This window comes from Clupea harengus, chromosome 21 (genome assembly GCF_900700415.2).
Source record: "Clupea harengus chromosome 21, Ch_v2.0.2, whole genome shotgun sequence".
Lineage (NCBI taxonomy): Eukaryota > Metazoa > Chordata > Actinopteri > Clupeiformes > Clupeidae > Clupea > Clupea harengus.
This window is the reverse complement of record NC_045172.1, coordinates 23,133,974-23,155,644: the sequence shown is the minus strand read 5'-3', so window position 1 is coordinate 23,155,644 and position 21,671 is coordinate 23,133,974. Positions and strand designations below refer to the sequence as shown.

General features: G+C 46.9%; 1 protein-coding gene across 1 annotated transcript in view; it reads left to right on the top strand.

Moving 5' to 3' along the window:
- The window catches only part of LOC105905648 (parathyroid hormone 2 receptor), a 34,790-nt gene extending 13,119 nt beyond the window's left edge, over positions 1 to 21,671 (top strand). The window contains exons 6-11 of the mRNA XM_031558563.2: positions 2,284 to 2,467; positions 3,434 to 3,587; positions 9,621 to 9,681; positions 11,346 to 11,412; positions 19,264 to 19,358; positions 21,316 to 21,671. Of these exons, the coding sequence (XP_031414423.1) occupies positions 2,284 to 2,467; positions 3,434 to 3,587; positions 9,621 to 9,681; positions 11,346 to 11,412; positions 19,264 to 19,358; positions 21,316 to 21,529 (775 nt within the window). The 3' untranslated portion in view covers positions 21,530 to 21,671. The remainder of the gene's footprint in view (positions 1 to 2,283; positions 2,468 to 3,433; positions 3,588 to 9,620; positions 9,682 to 11,345; positions 11,413 to 19,263; positions 19,359 to 21,315) is intronic.

Sequence of the window (21,671 nt, the reverse complement as noted above, 5' to 3'; positions counted from 1 at the left end):
GTATGTGATTCACCCTCTTCAGACTCTTGGCTTCCTATTTGAATGCAATTAAAAGCATCGCTATGGAAACCTGATGAGTTTCCGAGCAGTGCCTGACCCTTGTGTCCGTGGGGATGCGGCCGGAGGATGAGGTGTCGCCTGGTTCAGCAGAGTCGTCTTTCCCAGGCCAGACGGTTCACACAGGAAATTATACTGTTTAGAAGCAACACTGGGAAATTACACTGTTTGGAAGCAACACTGGGCTTTCAGAGTGACATAAAATGGCACATGTTCCAAACAAAAATCTGCTCTGGACGGAAGCCAGACTCATAAATGGTCCTTAATTTTAGTGGCTGGCGAGCCAAGCCAAGCCAAGCCAAGCCGTCTGCCTAAGGTTCTGGGCGGGTGTGTGTTGCACATCATCCAACATCCACTCCTACACACACACACTAGAGGATGGATACCCGACCCGAGCCCGTCGGAAATGATAATCGGGTCGGGCTCGGACACATCACGATCGCGATAATGCATTGACCATTCCATGTTTTAAAATATCTTAATAAATAGTGAAGTCAACGTGTCTGTTTCACATTATGCAGAAGTTCGTTTTTGAGAATAAAATAAATCACATTTAGGATAACAGCCTTCTTCCCGTGGCGGGAATTTGCTTAGGTCCTAGCTGTGACAATGCAATTAGGCTACAGGTGGCAAAATGGCATCACGTTAAAGAGAAACTGTCATCTGGAGAGTTTAAAACGATACTAAACGAAGGGAAATCTACTGTATGGAGATATTTCTGCTTAGTAGTCGATGCAGATTCTAATTAGGCTGCTGGATATGTCCAATGTAAGAAGTGTGAAGTTTTAATGAAATATGATTGATGCAATCATGGGGCGACAGTGGTACAGGAGGTAGAGAAGTCGTTTAGTAATCAAAAGGTTGCTAGTTCGATTCCCTGTCGAAGCGTCCTTGAGCAAGACACTGAACCCCTAATTGCTCCTGATGTGCAGTGTGCCATCAGTGTAAATGTAAAATGTGTATACATCCTTGTAAGTCGCTTTGGATAAAAGCGTCTGCTAAATGACTAAATGTAAATGTAAATGTAAATGCAATCCTCTGTCTCCACAACAACATGGATTAAACCTCGATGGTTGGACTATGTAGAGGATGGAGCATGGAGCAAGTTGTGCACTCTCTCTTTTCCTCTCTCTCTGTCTCTCTCTCTCTCCCCCCCTCTCTCTCTCAAACTCACACACACACACACATTGTTTGAGGCACATATTCTTGCGTTCCACATAAATCCAACTCTTAGCTGAACCTTTGAACAGAGTTTTTAAACTTTATTTATACAGCGTGTGTGTGTGTGTGTGACTAGATTAACACACACTAAATATGATCATTTGTATGGAGTGCCTGGTGAGTGTGAGTGAGGGACATGGACCAATTGGGTTGGCCTCGCTGGTCCTGGACTACACTCACACACACACACACACACACACACACACACACACACACACACACACACACACACACACACACACACACACATTCCCTTTACTGTAGTATAATGGACATTTATCTCTGTCAAACACACACACACATTGTTTGAGGCACATATTCTTGCGTTCCACATAAATCCAACTCTTAGCGGAACCTTTGAACAGAGTTTTTGGTCCATGTCACTCACTTACACTCACCAGACACTCCATACAAATGATTTTACACACACACACACACACACACACACACACACACACACATATTCTCATTCTCTCTCACATACACACACATGCTATCTTATTCCATGTATTCCAGAGTGTTTAAACAGAGTTTTGTCCTGCTCTGCTGTATTCCTACCCAGGCGGTTGCACTGCACTGACACCGACAACCTCCACGTCTCTCTCCTTCTCTTTCTCTTCTTCACATTCACTCACTCACACACACACATGCGCACACATGCACACATACACGCACACAAACACACACACACTCACACACACACACACACACACACTCACTCACACAAACACACACACACTCACTCACACAAACACACACCAACACACACACACACACTCACTCACACAAACACACACACACATACACACACACACACACACACACACACATACACACGCGCACACACACACACGCACACACACACACACACACACACACACGCACACACACACTGACACACATACACACACACACACTGACACACTCACACACACACACACACACACACACACACACTTCCTGTATTACTGAGTGTTTAGACTGCTGTGCTGCGTCCCTGCCCAGGCGACTCCACTGCACCAGGAACTACATCCACATGCACCTGTTTGTGTCCTTCATGCTGCGCGCCGTCAGCATCTTCATCAAGGACCGGGTGATGCACGGCAGCGGGGGGCTGCAGGAGCTGGACACCGCCCTCATGGACAACCTCAAGACCATCTCCATCGTGCCGCTGGACAAGTCCCAATATGTAAGGAGCACACCTCAGGCGTGGGGGGGGGGGGACTACAGGCTGTGTAAGGAGCACACCTCAGGCGTGGGGGGGGGGGGACTACAGGCTGTGTAAGGAGCACACCTCAGGCGTGGGGGGGGGGGGACTACAGGCTGTGTAAGGAGCACACCTCAGGCGTGGGGGGGGGGACTACAGGCTGTCTAAGGAGCACACCTCAGGCGTGGGGGGGGGGACTACAGGCTGTCTAAGGAGCACACCTCAGGCGTGGGGGGGGGGGGGGGGGGACTACAGGCTGTGTAAGGAGCACACCTCAGGCGTGGGGGGGGGGGGGCGACTACAGGCTGTGTAAGGAGCACACCTCAGGCGTGGGGGGGGGGGGGGGGGACTACAGGCTGTGTAAGGAGCACACCTCAGGCGTGGGGGGGGGGGGGGACTACAGGCTGTGTAAGGAGCACACCTCAGGCGTGGGGGTGGGGGTGGGGGTGGGGGGGGGGGAGAGACTACAGGCTGTGTAAGGAGCACACCTCAGGCGTGGGGGTGGGGGTGGGGGGGGCTACAGGCTGTGTAAGGAGCACACCTCAGGCGTGGGGGGGGGGGGGGGGGGGACTACAGGCTGTGTAGCTAGTGCATTTCCCCTGGGACCCACAGCAGAGCACATGTGCCCATACGTGTGGGGAGAGGGCAATAATCTGTACAATCATAATGATCTAGCTGTGCTGTTTTGTCTGCTCATTCGTAAAGCACTTGTAGCTACCAATGTGTATGACTTTATAAAAAAAACTTGCCTTGTCTTGCCCTGGAAATATCTTGCACTGGGGTTCAGTATAACTAGCTTGACATCACCATCAAGCCACAAACCCAGGAAAAGCATTCCGTCGCCATGACTACTAGACTAATTAAATCTTCCTGCAGGACTAAGGCCAGAGGTCGTCTGGGAAAGTGATGCTCATTGGGGCGGGTGTTCTGTGTTCTTGTGTCGATCAGATCGGGTGCAAGATTACCGTCCTGCTCTTCATCTACTTCCTGACCACCAACTATTACTGGATCCTGGTGGAGGGCCTCTACCTGCACTGCCTCATCTTCATGGCCTTCATCTCAGACTCCAAATACCTGTGGAGCTTCACTCTCATTGGATGGGGTAAGTCCTCTTCCTGGATGGGGTAAATCCTCTTCCTGTGGAGCTTCACTCTCATTGGATGGGGTAAGTCCTCTTCCTGGATGGGGTAAATCCTCTTCCTGTGGAGCTTTACTCTCATTGGATGGGGTAAGTCCTCTTCCTGGATGGGGTAAATCCTCTTCCTGTGGAGCTTTACTCTCATTGGATGGGGTAAGTCCTCTTCCTGGATGGGGTAAATCCTCTTCCTGTGGAGCTTTACTCTCATTGGATGGGGTAAGTCCTCTTCCTGTGGAGCTTTACTCTCATTGGATGGGGTAAGTCCTCTTCCTGTGGAGCTTTACTCTCATTGGATGGGGTAAGTCCTCTTCCTGTGGAGCTTTACTCTCATTGGATGGGGTAAGTCCTCTTCCTGTGGAGCTTAACTCTCATTGGACGGGGTAAGTCCTCTTCCTGTGGAGCTTAACTCTCATTGGACGGGGTAAGTCCTCTTACTGTGCCAGAACCCCGCCACCTTCATCAGACCTCGACCAGTTTTTGCTTTTGTGTAAGTTCATGTGTGTGCATGTTTGTGTGTGTGTGAATGCCGTTTACAGTTTTTGCCACGCATTTTCACACTTGTGTCAATACCATTTACACTTTTTTAAAACACTTAACACATTCATCAAATCAGTAGATTATGCAAACTAATATGTGGATACTTTTCCAAAATGCATTCAATGACCACTTTTTCCGAAATTCATGGATACCTGTCTCAGTCAATGCTTACCACCAGCAAAACTCTGTGCAACTACAGCAATTTTTGCCGACATTGAGATACTCTGCTCAAAACAATTAACTTTCAGTTCAAAGCTGGACAAAATTTAGATCATTGTAGATGGAAAGATGTTGTATTTTGACAGACAAATGAAATTATACACTTCAAATAAGGCAGATTATTCTGTTTTTTTTTGCTGATAATTTATTCAGTTTTATGCTTTGTTTTGTCTAAACTATACAACTATACAAAAGTGGTGCTGTACAGCATTTGCATTGAAATGTGCATGTAGGAAGGAAAAATATAGATGTAGTTGTCGCTGAAGACATTTTCCCACTGTATATGTAAAGCATGGGCCATCAATGAGACAAAGTGACCCAAAAATGCAACTATAACAAACACAAATAACTTTTATCCAAAATGACTTACAATAGCATCTCACATTGCCCAGGAACTGAACCCAGGTCAGCAACTTTTTATTCCACAACACTAACCACTGCACCACTGATCACACCATGGTGAATTTGCCACACTCATAAGTGCTATATACAGTATTGTGAGAGGCAAACCAATAGATCAAAAACGTTTGTTCTTGGTGTCATGACAACAGCTTGGAATTTTAGGGGTGGATAAGATGTGCTAAAGATTTTCACTAAAGACTAGAGGCAAGGGAGAATGTTGCGGTACTGTAAAATTGAAGTTTATAAAAATGTCACCACGGATCAGCATTAGGGCTGCAGGACACTTCTAGGGGTAGTCTCATGTGTTGTTGTTTCACTTACTGTACTGGGAAAGAGTGTCTGCACCCTTGTTTTTGTACTATAGTACACCACAGAAAATGGAGCTGTCTTGAGGCATATACAATATGTATGAGGTGTCATACGCTTTTCTTTTCTTTTGCAATGCAACACTAAACTGTGCGAAAATAGAGGATACAGCAACACATAATATATGCATTTTTTTAGTAGTAGTTTAATGGGAAAGAGCATATGCTAAAGTTATGGCAGCATGAGGCACTTTTGGGTGAAGTATGAAGTGTTTTGGTGGTTGGAGTGCATTTTGTACCAAAGGTTAACTGATGTGCTGAGGTGTGTGTCTGTAAAGCCCACTGGGTTAACTTAAGACCTTTGAAAAAGTGGGCATGGTATTGTGAAAATGATTGAAAAAAATGTTATATTGTGTGTGTATTGTGTATATATATGTGTGTGTGTATTGTGTGTGTGTGTGTACAAAACTGCACATCACCATAACGGACTGGCACTGCTTGCCCTTGTTTGCTTTTTTTTTTGATAATTCTAAGAGTTGGCAGGCTGTTTTGTGTGTCAGTGTGTGTCTAAGTCTGTGTGTGTGTGCGTGTGTGCGTGTGTGTGTGTGTGCGTGTGTGTGTGTGTATGTGTGTGTGATATCAGTCCCGTATGGGCTGCTTGCCTCAGTGTCTTGAGGCTCCATCAGGCAGTAAATGGTGTCTTTCACCACTGAATGCGGTTGTCCGGGGGGGGGGGGAGTGGGCGTTTGAGGTTGGATATGTGGGCTGAGCAAATTGGCTGACATTTGTTCCCTCGATGGCCAGAAACGCCTCTCAGTTTACACAGCCTTGTGTTTCTCTAGACGGGTCTCCCACACGGTTCCACAGAAAGTCATGCTCTCCGAGTCCTCTCTGTCTGGCCGAGAGCTTCATAACCCGTGGACAGATGTAGGGCCGCGGCCCGTATATGTGATGTAAGCAGAAGCGCGTTTCTGTCAAGTCTCACATTTTATCCATAAACCAAAAAAATTTACTTTTCTTTGTGGAGGTAATAATTGCAAGTCCAATAGACAGCGTCCCAGTACGAGTGAGAGACTGCCGTGTTCGTGCCGTGCGGCTTGCTACGTCTGTGTAGCAGTTATACTAGTCAACGACGTTACGATATTCAGCGGGTCGTGACTGAACAACTTATTATCTCTATGGGGCGAACGTGTGTAGACATGTTTACGAAAAGCTGTGTATATGTAACAATATGCTTGCATGTGCTGTCTATATATGGGGTGGTGGGGGTGCCTCACAGATCTCAGTCATGTTAACTAGACAGGTATGGACGAGGAATTTCATTTGGGCCATGAAAAGGGTCCTGATATACTATGCGCTTTGGTGACCTGATCCGTGGGGTGCAGTCTATGAACTTGCATAACTACTGCGGTCTTTCGTCTTGCACTCGCATAACTACCGCTGTCTTTCGGCTTGCACTCGCATAACTAATGCAGTCTTTCAGCTTACATTTACATTTACATTTAGTCATTTAGCAGACGCTTTTGTCCAAAGCGACGTACAAGGGAGAGAACAGTCAAGCTAAGAGCAATAAAAAACATGGTGTAACAATAAATACTACTTTACATGAGAATTAGAAAAACGACCTAGAAGGGAAAAAGAAGTGCAGGAATGTAACTGCTAAAGTGCAAGTTAAGCGCTAGTCCAGGTGCCAGTTAGGATGGGAGGTGCTCTCTGAAGAGTTGGGTCTTCAAAAGCTTCTTGAAGGTAGAGAGGGACGCCCCTGCTCTGGTAGTACTAGGCAGTTCGTTCCACCAACGTGGAACAACAAATGAGAATAGTTTGGATTGCCGTGCTTGCACAGACGGCAGTGCCAAACGACGCTCACTAGACGAGTGCAGCGTCCTGGGTGTAACATTTGCCCTTACAAGAGCATTTAGGTAGGTGGGAGCAGAACCAGCAAGCACTCTGTAGGCTTGCACTCACATAACTAATGCGGTCTTTCAGCTTGCACTCACATAACTAATGCTGTCTTTCGGCTTGCATTCACATAACTACCGTTGTCTTTCGGCTTGCACTCGCATAACTAATGCAGTCTTTCGGCTTGCACTCGCATAACTACCGCGGCTTTTCGGCTTGCACTCGCATAACTACCGCTGTCTTTCGGCTTGCATTCACATAACTACCGTTGTCTTTCGGCTTGCACTCGCATAACTAATGCAGTCTTTCGGCTTGCACTCGCATAACTACCGCGGCTTTTCGGCTTGCACTCGCATAACTACCGCTGTCTTTCGGCTTGCATTCACATAACTACCGTTGTCTTTCGGCTTGCACTCGCATAACTACCGTTGTCTTTCGGCTTGCACTCACATAACTAATGCTGTCTTTCGGCTTGCACTTGCATAACTACTGCAGTCTTTCAGCTTGCACTTGCATAACTACTGCGGTCTTTCGGCTTGCACTCACATAACTACCGCTGTCTTTCGGCTTGCACTCGCATAACTAATGCAGTCTTTCGGCTTGCACTTGCATAACTACTGCGGTCTTTCGGCTTGCACTCACATAACTACCGCTGTCTTTCGGCTTGCACTCGCATAACTACTGCAGTCTTTCGGCTTGCACTCGCATAACTACTGCGGTCTTTCGGCCTGCATTTTCCTACCACTTGACACTCGCATCTCAGGGTAGCATCATTGGCTTTGGGTCCTTGTTGATTTTCTCTGCCTTGCCTCTGAGCGAGGAAGCGAGAAAAGGAGAGGGTGGGTGGGGGTGGGGGTGAGGGGGTGGGGTGGGGTGGGGTGGGTGGGGGGGTGGAGGGGTGGGGGGGTCTTGTTTGTGTTACGCTGTCAGGGCTGTGTTTATGTGCACAGTGTCACTGTTTTTGATGCTCTGACTCCAGTGTTGAAGGAGCCCCCGCACCTTTGAAGTGCAAATCATACAATTAAATTTAATAACTCTGGGGGGGAAAAGAAAACTTTCCTCCCTGTTCTCTGACCAGACACGATCGGTCATGACCAGTAAGGGGTACGCCAAAACGACAGCCTCACAAAAAAATAAACATCTAACATCTAACATGTAACACGCATACATTTCTTCAAAAATAGCATCACAGGTCTACAAAATGAGCAATTATGGAGGAAAATAAATCCATTCACTTCCTCGCATCCTGTGTGAGTGACGCCCATACAGAAGAATACAGAAGCCAGAGGCTTAGATGAAAGGAGCTGGCAGAACTGGGCCGATTGTTTGCTTTCTCTCATTTTTGTTTATTTATTTATTTATTTATTTTGATTTTGAATTTCTGTCTTTGTTAGATTGTGAATTTCCGTAGTGTACATCTTTGTTATTATTCATGTGTTTATTTATTTATTTCGTTTATTTATTTATTTATTTATGAGTCATGTTTAGTTGATTTTTGTCTTTCATTTCATTTCATTGCTGTGCCATATTGTAGTGTATTTCCCGTTTGGTCTTGTCAAACCATTTTTTTGGTTCTTCTCAGTAAATGTCTGTCTGTCTGTCCTCTCCCTGCCCCAGTGATCAGGAGGGGGGGGTGTGAATCTATACAGTATCCAAATGTCCTCTCCCTGCCCCAGTGATTCAGGAAGGGGTGGTGTGAATCTGTACAGTATCCAAATGTCCTCTCCTCGCCCCAGTGATTCAGGAAGGGGTGGTGTGAATCTATACAGTATCCAAATGTCCTCTCCCTGCCCCAGTGATTCAGGAGGGGGTGGTGTGAATCTATACAGTATCCAAATATCCTCTCCCTGCCCCAGTGATTCAGGAAGGGGTGGTGTGAATCTATACAGTATCCAAATGTCCTCTCCTCGCCCCAGTGATTCAGGAGGGGGTGGTGTGAATCTATACAGTATCCAAATGTCCTCTCCTCGCCCCAGTGATTCAGGAGGGGGTGGTGTGAATCTATACAGTATCCAAATGTCCTCTCCTCGCCCCAGTGATTCAGGAGGGGGTGGTGTGAATCTGTACAGTATCCAAATGTCATGACTGTTATTTTTGTCTTTCTGAACGTCTTGTGGTGTCCGATCACAATTACCGCGAGGTACCAGGAAATGTCGAAGTGGAGACAGCCGATTGTAGAGTATTTCAGTAAGGTTTATTGAAGATGCTAAACAACAATATGAGAATGAATTCGAAGACGCTCTGACCAAAATATCTCCCGCTTAGGCATTTAAACCTAACACTAACACTCCCCCTAATGCCTCCATTCGCTGACTGCTCAACCAATGAAACCTATGACCTCCCCGTTGACTCCACCAATCAGAACCCTATCATAGTACCTCGAAGACCCAGCCTTTATTTATCATAAGACAAAGCAGCCCCGTCTTCCCATTCAAATAATACTCCTAACCCCTTTGTCTTATACTGAATTAGATAAACCCATATTAAACCTACTCATTTACTACTAACATTCCTACAGTCTCCTGCCACTCCGGCAGTCATCCCTAACTGTCTGTGTTGCCCGTCCGTCTCAGTACACCAACGGCGTCTCATCCAGTCCTGCAACATAGTTACGGTATTCCCTTCTGTTTTGCAGGTGTACCCGCCATCTTCGTGTCAGCCTGGGCAGTTGTCAGGGCAACGCTGGCAGATGCTCGGTAAGAACCTCCGATTCCTATTTAGAGATCCCCATCATCAGATGAAGGACGAACCCCCATGCAGGCTGCCCAACTGTTATGTTCCCGAGGATTTAGTGTTGTTCTGTGTGTGTGTGTGTGTGTGTGCGTGTGTGTCTGTCTGTGTGTGTGTGTGTGTGTGTGTGTGTGAGTGTGTGTGTGTGTGTGTGTGTGTGTGCGTGTATATGTGTGTGTGTGTGTGTGTGTGTGTGTGTGTGTGTCTGTCTGTGTGTGTGTGTGTGTGTGTGTGTGTGTGTGTGTGTGTGTGTGTGTGTGTGTGTGTGTGTGTGTGTGTGTGTGTGTGTGTGTGTGTGTCTGTAACCCCTGCTGCTATTGTTACTGGTGGAGAGAGCAGAGTACAGAGTAGCTCAGAGAACTGTAGGAGGAGAGAGGTGGCCATACGAGGAGCTGGCGTTGTGTACTTGTGTGTAGTCCAGCACAGATAGGCTATTGTGTGTGAATGTGTGTGTGTGTGTGTGTGTGTGTGTGTGTGTGTGTGAGAGTGAATGTGTCTGTGTGTGTGTGTGTGTGTGTGTGTGTGTGTGTATGTGTCTGTGTGTGTGTGTGTGTGAGAGTGAATGTGTCTGTGTGTGTGTGTGTGTGTGTGTGTGAGAGTGAATGTGTCTAATTCACTTGCAGTTGATTGCGTTAACGTTTCCTTTGTCAGACCTGTCAAAGGCTTAGGTCATTAGGTCTAGTGCAGGATGTAGTGAACCACACTATTACTGATAACTGATAACAGTAACCACTTTAATGACTTCTCTGTGCAAAGGGATATTTGTACCCAAATAAACAGTGATTGTAGCATTGTGTATTTCTAGAAAGGTTTTTCGAAAAAAGATATGAGCAGAGAAAGTCTTGGTTAGTAATCTCTCTTCAGTTTTAGAGGAATTCAGAACATCGGAAGCGTACATCGGATGTGTACACGCCCTTTCCTCATATGGGGGAAATAGACAAGTTTAAGTGGCCAAACTTTGCTCTTGACATTCTGTATGTTTAAATAAATAAACAGCATATCTCCGAAGGGCCCTCCTTCAAGTGACAACTTGAATGTAGAAAACAGTATTTCATTCCTTGAGAGCTGTGTGCTTATCTCTGGACTGTATTCATAATTGCCGGTTGTAAGACTGTCGTCGGCCCACTCAGAGCAGAGCTCTGTGATGTGCTCTCTGTGACACCACCGCTTTTAAAAGACAGCTTAATGCAGACCGCTGCTTTGAACTGCATTAAGTGCCATTCACTGAATGATGTCCTCATTCACCAGTGAATAGGTTTAATCGTACAGACATTCATTTTCTAAATTAGTTGGGTTTTTTTTTTGCTGAAGAATCCAGCGATGGCTAATGCAGCTGGGTAGCATGTCCTTTTCTTGAAGCTTGAGAAGACTGCTTATATAACTTTACCAGTTATTAGAAAAAGTTACTGTTGTGTGAAAAACGCTCACATACCGTTACCGCGTCAACAATGGGGAACGAACAGAGCAGCAGGGCCACACCATTTTTTGCTTTTTTTTACCGTGAGGTGTGAAAGAACTTTAAATTACTTCTCTGTTTTTTCTTTCTCTCTCTCTGTTCGTCTCTCCCTTACTCTCCCTGTTTCGCTCTCTTCCTTTCTTTTACTCTCTCTCTCTCTCTCTCTCCCTGCAGATGCTGGGAGTTAAGTGCTGGGAATATCAAATGGATCTATCAAGTTCCCATCCTCACAGCAATCGGAGTAAGTAGGCTGTCCGTGAAAACTGCAAAATCTCAGCATCGGTCACCTGCCCTGATGCATCACAACAGGCAGATATATTGATCCTAAAGCTGTACCCGAGTTTCGTATACGTCCAGAGTTTCTGTTTCAAATCTCTGTTGCTGGTGTGGCGCAGATGCTAAGAGCTGCACAAGGACAGGTTGCTATACTAGTATTAGCGATTCATAGGGTGACACCCTAGGGAGAATCATTGGTCATAGCACTGAAAGGCTCCATACAGACACAGACTGTCGAGCAGGCGACAGTGGTACAGGAGGTAAAGAAGTCGTTTAGTAATCAGAAGGATGCTAGTTCGATTCCCTGTCGAAGTGTCCTTGAGCAAGACACTGAACCTCTAATTGCTCCTGATGTGCAGTGTGCCATCAATGTAAAATGTGTATACATTGTAATCCGCACATATGTAAGTCGCTTTGGATAAAAGCGTCTGCTAAATGACTAAATGTAAAATGTAGACGGTGCAGCAGAGCAGGCCACTGGCCCAACAGGCAGCTGTTCTACGGTTCCAACAGGCAGCTGTTCCACTGTTCTAACAGGCAGCTGTTCCACGGTTCCAACAGGCAGCTGTGCCACTGTTCTAACAGGCAGCTGTTCCACGGTTCCAACAGGCAGCTGTGCCACTGGCCCAACAGGCAGCTGTTCTACTGTTCTAACAGGCAGCTGTTCCACGGTTCTAACAGGCAGCTGTTCTACGGTTCTACCAGGCAGCTGTTCCACTCAGCAGACAAATAACACATGGACACATGATTGACAGGCCTGGGCCTGGACACATGATTGACAGGCCTGGGCCTGGATATATGATTGACAGGCCTGCGCCTGGACACATGATTGACAGGCCTGGGCCTGGATATATGATTGACAGGCCTGGGCCTGGACACATGATTGACAGGCAGAACTTTGTCCTGTTTGGTGGGACATCTCCCTGCTCACAATAGGCTGGGTCTTAGAATATCACAGCATTATGACTATTCTCATTACCGAACCTGAACGAGAGGTGTGGGTTTAACATCATTATAATATATTATTTATTCATATATATATGTGTGTGTGTGTTTGTGTGTGTGAGAAAGGCAGCTAGGCTGGAAAGTTTCTATGTGACCGTAGAATGCATGAGTGGTAAATATTGCTGAAAAATACATTCAGCAAATTGAATTATTAAATAACCTCCAGTATTACCAAGCAGCACAGCTAGTGGCACAATGGAATGGAATGGCACACGAGGAGTTGTATGCATGGTTAATTAACAATCAGTTTATTAATACAATAAACGCTAAGCTTTATTGACCAGACCCCCCCCCCCCCCCCCTTTTACAGGTATCAGTCAAACTGAATGTAAGATAAACCTGAGTGCATCGAATGTGAAATGAAGAAATGAAACCCCAACCTGAATGAATGAGTGAGTGAGTGAGTGAGATAAAGAGATGAGAAGGGCAGAGACAGAGGAAGGAGAACGGCAGAGACGGAGGAAGGAGAAGGGAGAGAAAAAGAATGAGGTTGAAGCAGGCAACCAGGCGCTAAAGGAATGCAGGCCATAGTAATTAGTGAAGTGTGAGCAGGCCAAGGTGTGCATTAAGAGCACCTGATGCATAGGGGCTCGCCGTGAAGGCAAACAATGATAAGCCTTCACTTCCTGACTGGGATAATTGACCAGGGCATGTCTGTCCATATGGAGCCTGTAGCATTTATTAGTAAAGTACAATTAGCTGGTATGAGCACGTTAAGGCTCCGGAGCATTCCCAAGGCTGACTGAAATTCAACAGAAGCTCATTATTTGACCATGTGCGTGTGTGTGTGTGTGTGTGGTGTGTGTGTGTGTGTGTGTGTGTGTGTGTGTGTGTGTGTGTGTGTGTGTGTGTGTGTGTGTGTGTGTGCGTGTGTGTGTGTGTGTATGTGGTGTGTATGTGGTGTGTATGTGTGTATGTGTGTGTGTGTGTATGTGACCATGCCTTTTCACAATGAACTGACTGTCAGCCATATGTGGACCACTCTGGCTAACCTTGTCTGTCTGTCCTTAATAGTCTGGAGTGGTTGTGAAAGAGTGTATGTGCACATACCTTTAAAGGCAGGCTTATGTTGTGAAAGAGTACAGGTGCACACACTTTTAAAGGCAGGCTGATTTCCAACCCGCAGTATTTGGCTACATCGTCTCTTTAGTTTTTTTCTTCATGTAAATCCGTAAAACAAGAAATGCCTCATCTTCGTCCTTGTCGCTTGAATGCTTAAAGGGAGGGATTCTTCCTGAAACGTTCCGCAGTATTGACACGCTAAACATCTGGTGGTGTGAAAAGAGTCTGGAGTAACACACACACACGCCTTCTCCTTACAGCACAAAGAGTCTGGAGTAACACACACACACACACACACACACACCGCCTTCTCCTTACAGCCCAAAGAGTGGAGTAACACACACACACACTTCCTTCACCTTCTCCTTACAGCCCAAAGAGTCTGGAGTAACACACACACACACACACACACCGCCTTCTCCTTACAGCCCAAAGAGTGGAGTAACACACACACACACTTCCTTCACCTTCTCCTTACAGCCCAAAGAGTCTGGAGTAACACACACACACACACACACACACACACCTCCTTCACCTTACAGCCCAAAGAGTGTGGAGTAACACACACACACACACACACACACCACCTTCACCTTACAGCCCAAAGAGTCTGGAGTAACACACACACCGCCTTCACCTTACAGCCCAAAGAGTCTGGAGTAACACACACACACACACCTCCTTCTCCTTACAGCCCAAAGAGTCTGGAGTAACACACACACACACACACACACACACACACACCTCCTTCTCCTTACAGCTCAAAGAGTCTGGAGAAACACACACACACACACACCGCCTTCTCCTTACAGCCCAAAGAGTCTGGATAAACACACACACACACACACACCGCCTTCTCCTTACATCACTGACTGCAAACAGTGAGCTGACCGTCTGGTTTCAACCCCCACCAGTTGAATGAGCTTTGCGTCTTGAATTGGCCATGGAGATGTGCACCTCTCTGAGCATCGGGGCCATGTATTATAAATGGCTACATTGCGTAATATAGGCGCATACTGTAACCTTGGTCAAGCTCCTGGTGTAGTGAGCCTTGAGGCTTTTACCATTAGCTTCAACACATCTTCATTCTTGCGGCTTAAATGCTCACAGGTAGGGGGTAGGTGTTTGTGAGATGTGCCGCAGGTAAGGGGTAGGTGTTTGTGAGATACGCCACAGGTAGGGGGTAGGTGTTTGTGAGATGTGCCGCAGGTAGGGGGTAGGTGTTTGTGAGATGTGCCACAGGTAGGGGGTAGGTGTTTGTGAGAGGTGCCACAGGTAGGGGGTAGGTGTTTGTGAGATGTGCCGCAGGTAGGGGGTAGGTGTTTGTGAGATGTGCCACAGGTAGGTGGTAGGTGTTTGTGAGATGTGCCACAGGAAGGGGGTAGGTGTTTGTGAGATGTGCCACAGGTAGGGGGTAGGTGTTTGTGAGATGTGCCACAGGTAGGGGGTAGGTGTTTGAGTGAGGAAATGAAATGATGTGAGAAAGCAGCTAGTTTCCCATTTAGGCAGCAGCGCCCCCCCCCCCCCCTCCCCCAACACTCAACATACAATGCCCTCTACTGGCTAACAAAAAAACACAATTAAACACAGTTTGAAATCCCTTGGAGGGTTTCACCCACATGCTTATTAATTCAACCGTATGCCTGGAATACTGTGAAAGTCATTGTCACCACATATGCCTTAAAAGCATACCCTTTATTCTTCACACTTCACTTCACACACCACTCACAGGTAGGGGTCTTGGTCAAATGTGCCGGCGTATTGGACTGTGTGTGTGTGTGTGTGTGTGTGTGGGTGGGTATTGGCATGCTAAGCACCTGGTGGGGTGTAATGAGGCTAAAATAACCTGCCTGTCGGAGACGGAAAGCACAAATGACCCAACTGCTCCGCTTTTTAATTTCCAACAGTTACCACTCAGAATAGACAAAGAGAAGAAACACGTCACAGCACCTTAACTATGTGGAAGTAGAGGCGAAACTTCATTTGAAGCTAAAATCCATTATTGTTAATCCATTATTGTTAAACTTCTGATATAAAAAATGGCCACGGCTAAAGTGAAGCAAACTACAAAAGCCTCCTTCTTATTACTGCTGAACTATGTGATGCTGAGCGCCTGATTCATTCTTATTCCTGCTGAACTACGTGATGCTGAGCGCCTGATTCAGGAATCTGCACCTCCTGGTGAGTCGTGACCCTGGTCCCTGTCTGTGCTCCCTGCTGTAATCCTCTGTCACTGGTGGAGTCTCTCCTCCCCACCCCATTAATCCCCCCGCTCCTCCACACCTGCCCTGTGACCCCCCCCTGTGACCCCCCCCCGTGATGAACCTTCACACACTACACCCTTTCCCCAAAGCCTTCTCCGCTCTTGCAGAGCGACTGCTTTAAAGCAACAGCAAAGAGTTTTTGGTTTGAAACTAGCAAGCTAGCTGGAGATGGATAATGTGTGTCATTGAAGCAGCAGACCTGCTTCACACTACTTGTCACATGTGCATTTAGTGTGAGCACTAGAGAGAGAGGGAGGGAGAGCGCAGTGCTAACAGGGCTGCTGTTTGTTTGCATCATGAAGTGAGGGACTATTATTACATATTTTTTCATGCAGAAAATAATAATTTGGGTCAAGTTAAATCCCAGCCTTTAATAGTATGGAATAAGAGGAGATACTATTGGCCAATATCATTCTAGTCAAAAAGAAAGAAAAAAAAAAAAAAAAGCTCAATAACTAGGTAGGTTAGCAGGCCTACTTAAGTTTACCATACATCAGCTGCTGTTTGCATCTGGTGTTATTAGCTAGCTAGCTAATTCACTAGGGCAAGACTGGATCTCGCGAGGGTTTGTTGTGATTGTTGCGGACAAAAGTGACTAAATTTGCTGTGAGAATTCTCAAAAATTGTGCCGATTTTGAGTTCACTCAAATCGATCACAAGTAATGCAGAAATATATGACTTTGCAGTTATGTTTCAACAATAATTTCAACCTGCAATTGCGGGAAAATCTTTGAATTTGCTTGTATTTTGCGAAATCACAAATATTTTTTTAAAAAACAAAATGGACGAAGACAACGAGGCAGAGGCGAGGCAAGAAGAGGTGGAAGGAGGTCTTACAGAGCATTTGGGCAAGAGCAAGATAAAAGGGACTTAAACGATAAGAATCATTTAGACTAAAAAACATCTATCTCCAGACAGCACTCTAAATAGGCCTATCTAGACCTCGGTTTACCAAACAAAAGGCTGACATTGTTTTCTGATATTCAAACAGTATGATGTTCACATGAAATAATAATTTCAGTCTATAAAAAAAAAAAATTTCTCCGTTATCAAAACAAGTTTAGGGGTAACCTATGGCGATATCCATCTCTGTGTCAATGTGACCTAGCAAAAGAGTGTTTTCATGTAGACAAGCAGTGTGGTAGAATGGATGACGTAGTGTTCATGTGAGTCAGGCTTTTACTGTTTCCGTTTCAAACTGCGTGAACGGGGGAGGATGTTCCCGGACCCCCCTCCAAGTCTGTGCTAATCCCCGAATGTTTTCAACTCCTACCATCGCCCCTGGCAACCACCTATGTCACCAATGTCACAGGCTGCCCCCGTTACCGAGTGTGTACCCTGGGTGCCTAGTGGGAGTGACAGGTGTGTTAACCAATCCTTTTAATGACCATATACCGTCAAAATGAATTGGAAAGTGATAACATAAACAGTTTAAAAGTGGTAGTTTGCTGCCTAGTGCTCATTGCTGTAAGAGGAGCTCTGTTGTCATCTCCTGATATTGAAGTGTGTGTCCCCCCCCCGAGGACAGAGCTTGCTTTAATATCACATAATGCACACACTCAGACATTCGACTTATCAGAAGAGGCTCCTGTATAACAGTGTGTTACTAATGGCCAAAAGGTGGTCAAACTGTCTGGAGCTGAATTCAAAATTCAGGTATCATGTTACTAAACATTAATATTAAAATTATTTAACATTAAAATAGGATAGAATGGCCTCCAAGGTCGCACAGGCTGTTGCTGATTAGTTCAGCAAATCTGAAGCCTCTGTGTCTCCAGCTTAGCTGTGTATGAGTGTGTGTGTGTGTGTGTGTGTGAGTGTGTAAAGAGCTTGTATGGATGTGTGTATAGTGTGTGTGTGTGTGTGTGTGTGTGTGTGTGTGTGTGTGTGTGTGTGTGTGTGTGTGTGTGTGAGTGAGTGTGTAAATAGCTTGTATGGATGTGTGTATAGTGTGAGTGTGTGTGTGTGTTTGTGTATGTGAGTATGAAGGATGTATCCCCTTGTCCTTAATGGCTTCTCCACGGTCCCCACTGCAGTGGTGGCCCATCCAGCAGTGAAAGCTGACTTGCTGGACAACACCTGAGACACACAGACAGCACCTGAGACACACAGACAGACAGACAGACAGACAGCACCTGAGACAGACAGACAGCACCTGAGACACACAGACAGACAGACAGACAGCACCTGAGACACACAGACAGCACCTGAGACAGACACACAGACAGCACCTGAGACACACAGACAGCACCTGAGACAGACAGACAGCACCTGAGACAGACAGACAGCACCTGAGACACACAGACAGACAGACACACAGACAGCACCTGAGACACACAGACAGCACCTGAGACAGACAGACAGCACCTGAGACACACAGACAGCACCTGAGACACACAGACAGCACCTGAGACACACAGACACACAGACAGCACCTGAGACACACAGACAGCACCTGAGACACACAGACACACAGACAGCACCTGAGACACACAGACAGCACCTGAGACACACAGACACACAGACAGCACCTGAGACACACAGACAGCACCTGAGACACACAGACACACAGACAGCACCTGAGACACACAGACAGCACCTGAGACAGACACACAGACAGCACCTGAGACAGACAGACAGCACCTGAGACAGACAGACAGCACCTGAGACACACAGACAGCACCTGAGACACACAGACAGCACCTGAGACACACAGACAGCACCTGAGACAGACACAGACAGACAGACAGCACCTGAGACAGACACACAGACAGCACCTGAGACACACAGACAGACATACAGCACCTGAGACACACAGACAGCACCTGAGACACACACAGACAGCACCTGAGACACACAGACACAGAGCTTAGGGGGGAACTGGGGGCTCAGGTGGAAAATGTGATGTTGGGAAGGGTTCAGAGACTTAGCAAAGAGAACATCCTCTTCACAGCAAGACATGGATGGACTCTGTGTGTGTGTGTGTGTGTGTGTGTGTGTGTGTGTGTGTGTGTGTGTGTGTGTAAAGAGCTTGTATGGATGTGTGTATAGTGTGAGTGTGTGTGTCTGTCAGTCTGTGTGTGCGTGTGTGTGTGTGTGCGTGTACATGTTGCCACATCCATTTGTGTGGAAGATGCAGGCTTGTGTGAAAAGCTGGGATGCAAACATACATTGAGCCAATCGTAATGAGCTGCTTGGCATTCCGGATGGGGCACTTGGGTGTGCGTAAGTGCCTTTGATTCCACACACACACGAGTGGCTGTCATAGGGACGCACACACAGACATACACACATACACACACACACGAGTGGCTGTCATAAGGACGCTCCTTGAAATGAAAGCAGACTCCATATAAGCATGTTTAATTTATGAGCAGGAAAAGGTGAATTTTCCTATTCCTCCCTGGAGACGATGGCTTGTCTCTCTTTGAGAGAAAGTCGCTGAAGGGAAAGGTCATTGGCTGACTCTTGCTCTGGCCTTGCAGCTCAACTTCATCTTGTTTGTGAACATCCTGCGCGTCTTGGCGACGAAGATCCGAGAGACCAACGCCGGTCGCTATGACACCCGAAAGCAGTACAGGTGAGTGTGTGTGTGTGTGTGTGTGTGTGTGTTTGTTTCAACCGAGATCAACACTAACAGGGTCACCGCTGGACTTGTCTGTGTGTGCCTGTCTCACCTCATCATAACCCACCTCTATATTTGCCTGAGAATTACTTTTGTCCCCTCTGAGATAAGTCACCGTGTAGAAATGGAAATGATATTGTGGAGTGAGGATACGGTAGTCTGGGTTCATTTCTCCGGAGGGAAGATGAAACATGTCCTGAGATTGAGAGCGAGCCCATTTGATTGTGAAATTCACAGTAAACATCCTCCTTCACTACAGTCTCTCAGCGTCTCCAACTGAGCTCGCTCGCTCGCCCGGGTGAAAGTTTCGCAGGAATTGTTAGAGGTATGATGACTTAGATGCATTGTTTGGACACGCTCGTTCTCTCTCTCTCTCTCCCCCTCTCTGTTCCTCTCTCTCTTTCTCCCTCTCTCTCTCCCTCCCTCTCTGTTCCTCTCTCTCTCTCTCTCCCTCTCTGTTCCTCTCTCGCTCTCTCTCTCTCCCTCTCTGTTCCTCTCTAGTTCTCTCTCTCGGTCACACACTCAGAAGATTACCACTTGTTGGGGCACAGGATGTGCCTCGTCTCTTTCAGGAAGGCCTCTCCCTGGTGTGATAATGGGAGCCGGCAGCAGAAGACACACATTTATGGTTCAGTTCAGGGACATGACTAACGTTTCACTCCCTCACCACCCCCATCTCACACACACACACACACACACACACACACACCCACACAACACTCTGTGGGAAAGCAGACGCCCTTTCACTAGGAAATGGTGTTTGGAAACACGTGGAGATGAGAGTACGCAGGGGGGGCACATAAGGAGGTTGAGGGAGGGTACACACACACACACACACACACACACACACACACACTGGGCACATAAGGAGGTTGAGGGAGGGTACACACACACTGGGTCCTGAGAGGAAGGGGCTCCATCGCAAGGCCTCTCCAAATAAAAGTGCTTCCTCTGGGAAGCGTTTTCAGATGGTGGCGATATTCAGGTGGCACACACACACACACACACACACACACACACACACACACACACACACACACACACACACACACACACATTCAGGTGATGGGGCCCCGTCAGCAGCAAGCAAGCCCTTCAGTGCTGCCTGTGCCTGCCATCACACACAAACACAGACACACACACAGTCCTTCCCACACACACACACACATTCAGGTGATGGGGCCCCGTCAGCAGCAAGCAAGCCCTTCCGTGCTGCCTGTGCCTGCCATCACACACAAACACAGACACACACACAGTCCTTCCCACACATACACATACACACACACACACACACACACACACACACACAGCTTGCATTCATTAGCCACTGTGAGAGTCTTCTCACCTCGGAGTGTGACAAGAATTTCTTTGAATTAGAAACGTTTTCAGAAAATATGCCTCCCCACTGCGTCCCTTTTGGCTTCCGTTGTATAGGTTTCCACTCGCTGTTTGAGAGCGGCCTTTAGAATCTGCCGGAGTAATGGAGGCAGACACAGTAGGAACTTGAGTAAAAATGCACCATTTTGGCTTTCATGCTGAAAAAAAAAAAGGACTGCATGTCTGGAAGCGACTCTCGGTCGATGAGTGGGATCTCAACCGGCTTGTATTAGCTGCAGCGTATAGATGAAAGGGTTGCTTTGTTGTTGCTGTTTTTCACCCATTCCACTCTAATCTCCCAGAGCTTGTGGTGATTCGGGCTTCCCATACAGACCGTTGGGCCAAGCCCATGTTGATGATGGGGTGCAAGAGTTTACCATTGTGATCTGACTTCCCAGAATTCATTGTGGATTTGTGGAATTTTTTATTTTATTTGTGCCTGTGACGGTGCTGGAGTTAACCCTTCTGCTTTGATTTCCCAGAATGCATTGTGGATTTGATTTTTTTAAGTGGGCGGCTGTTCTTCCCCAACCAGGAAGCTGGCCAAGTCCACGCTGGTGTTGGTGCTGGTGTTCGGCGTCCACTACATCCTGTTCGTGGGGATGCCCCACACCGGGAAAGGGCTGGGCTGGGAGATCAGGATGTACTTCGAGCTGTTCTTCAACTCATTCCAGGTACTCCTCCTCTTCCTTCTCTTCGTCCTCCTAGTTCTTTTCTATTCTTCTCGGCTCAAGTCTCACGTTCCCTGAGGCAGCCAGATTTGGGATTTTGGGACAGCTGTGCACTGTCTGGTAGAGCAGGGGTTTTCAACCAGGGGTCCGTGGCCCCCTGGTGGTCCGCGACATCATTGCAGGGGGTCCGTGACATGAGCCTATGTCACCATTGACTTTT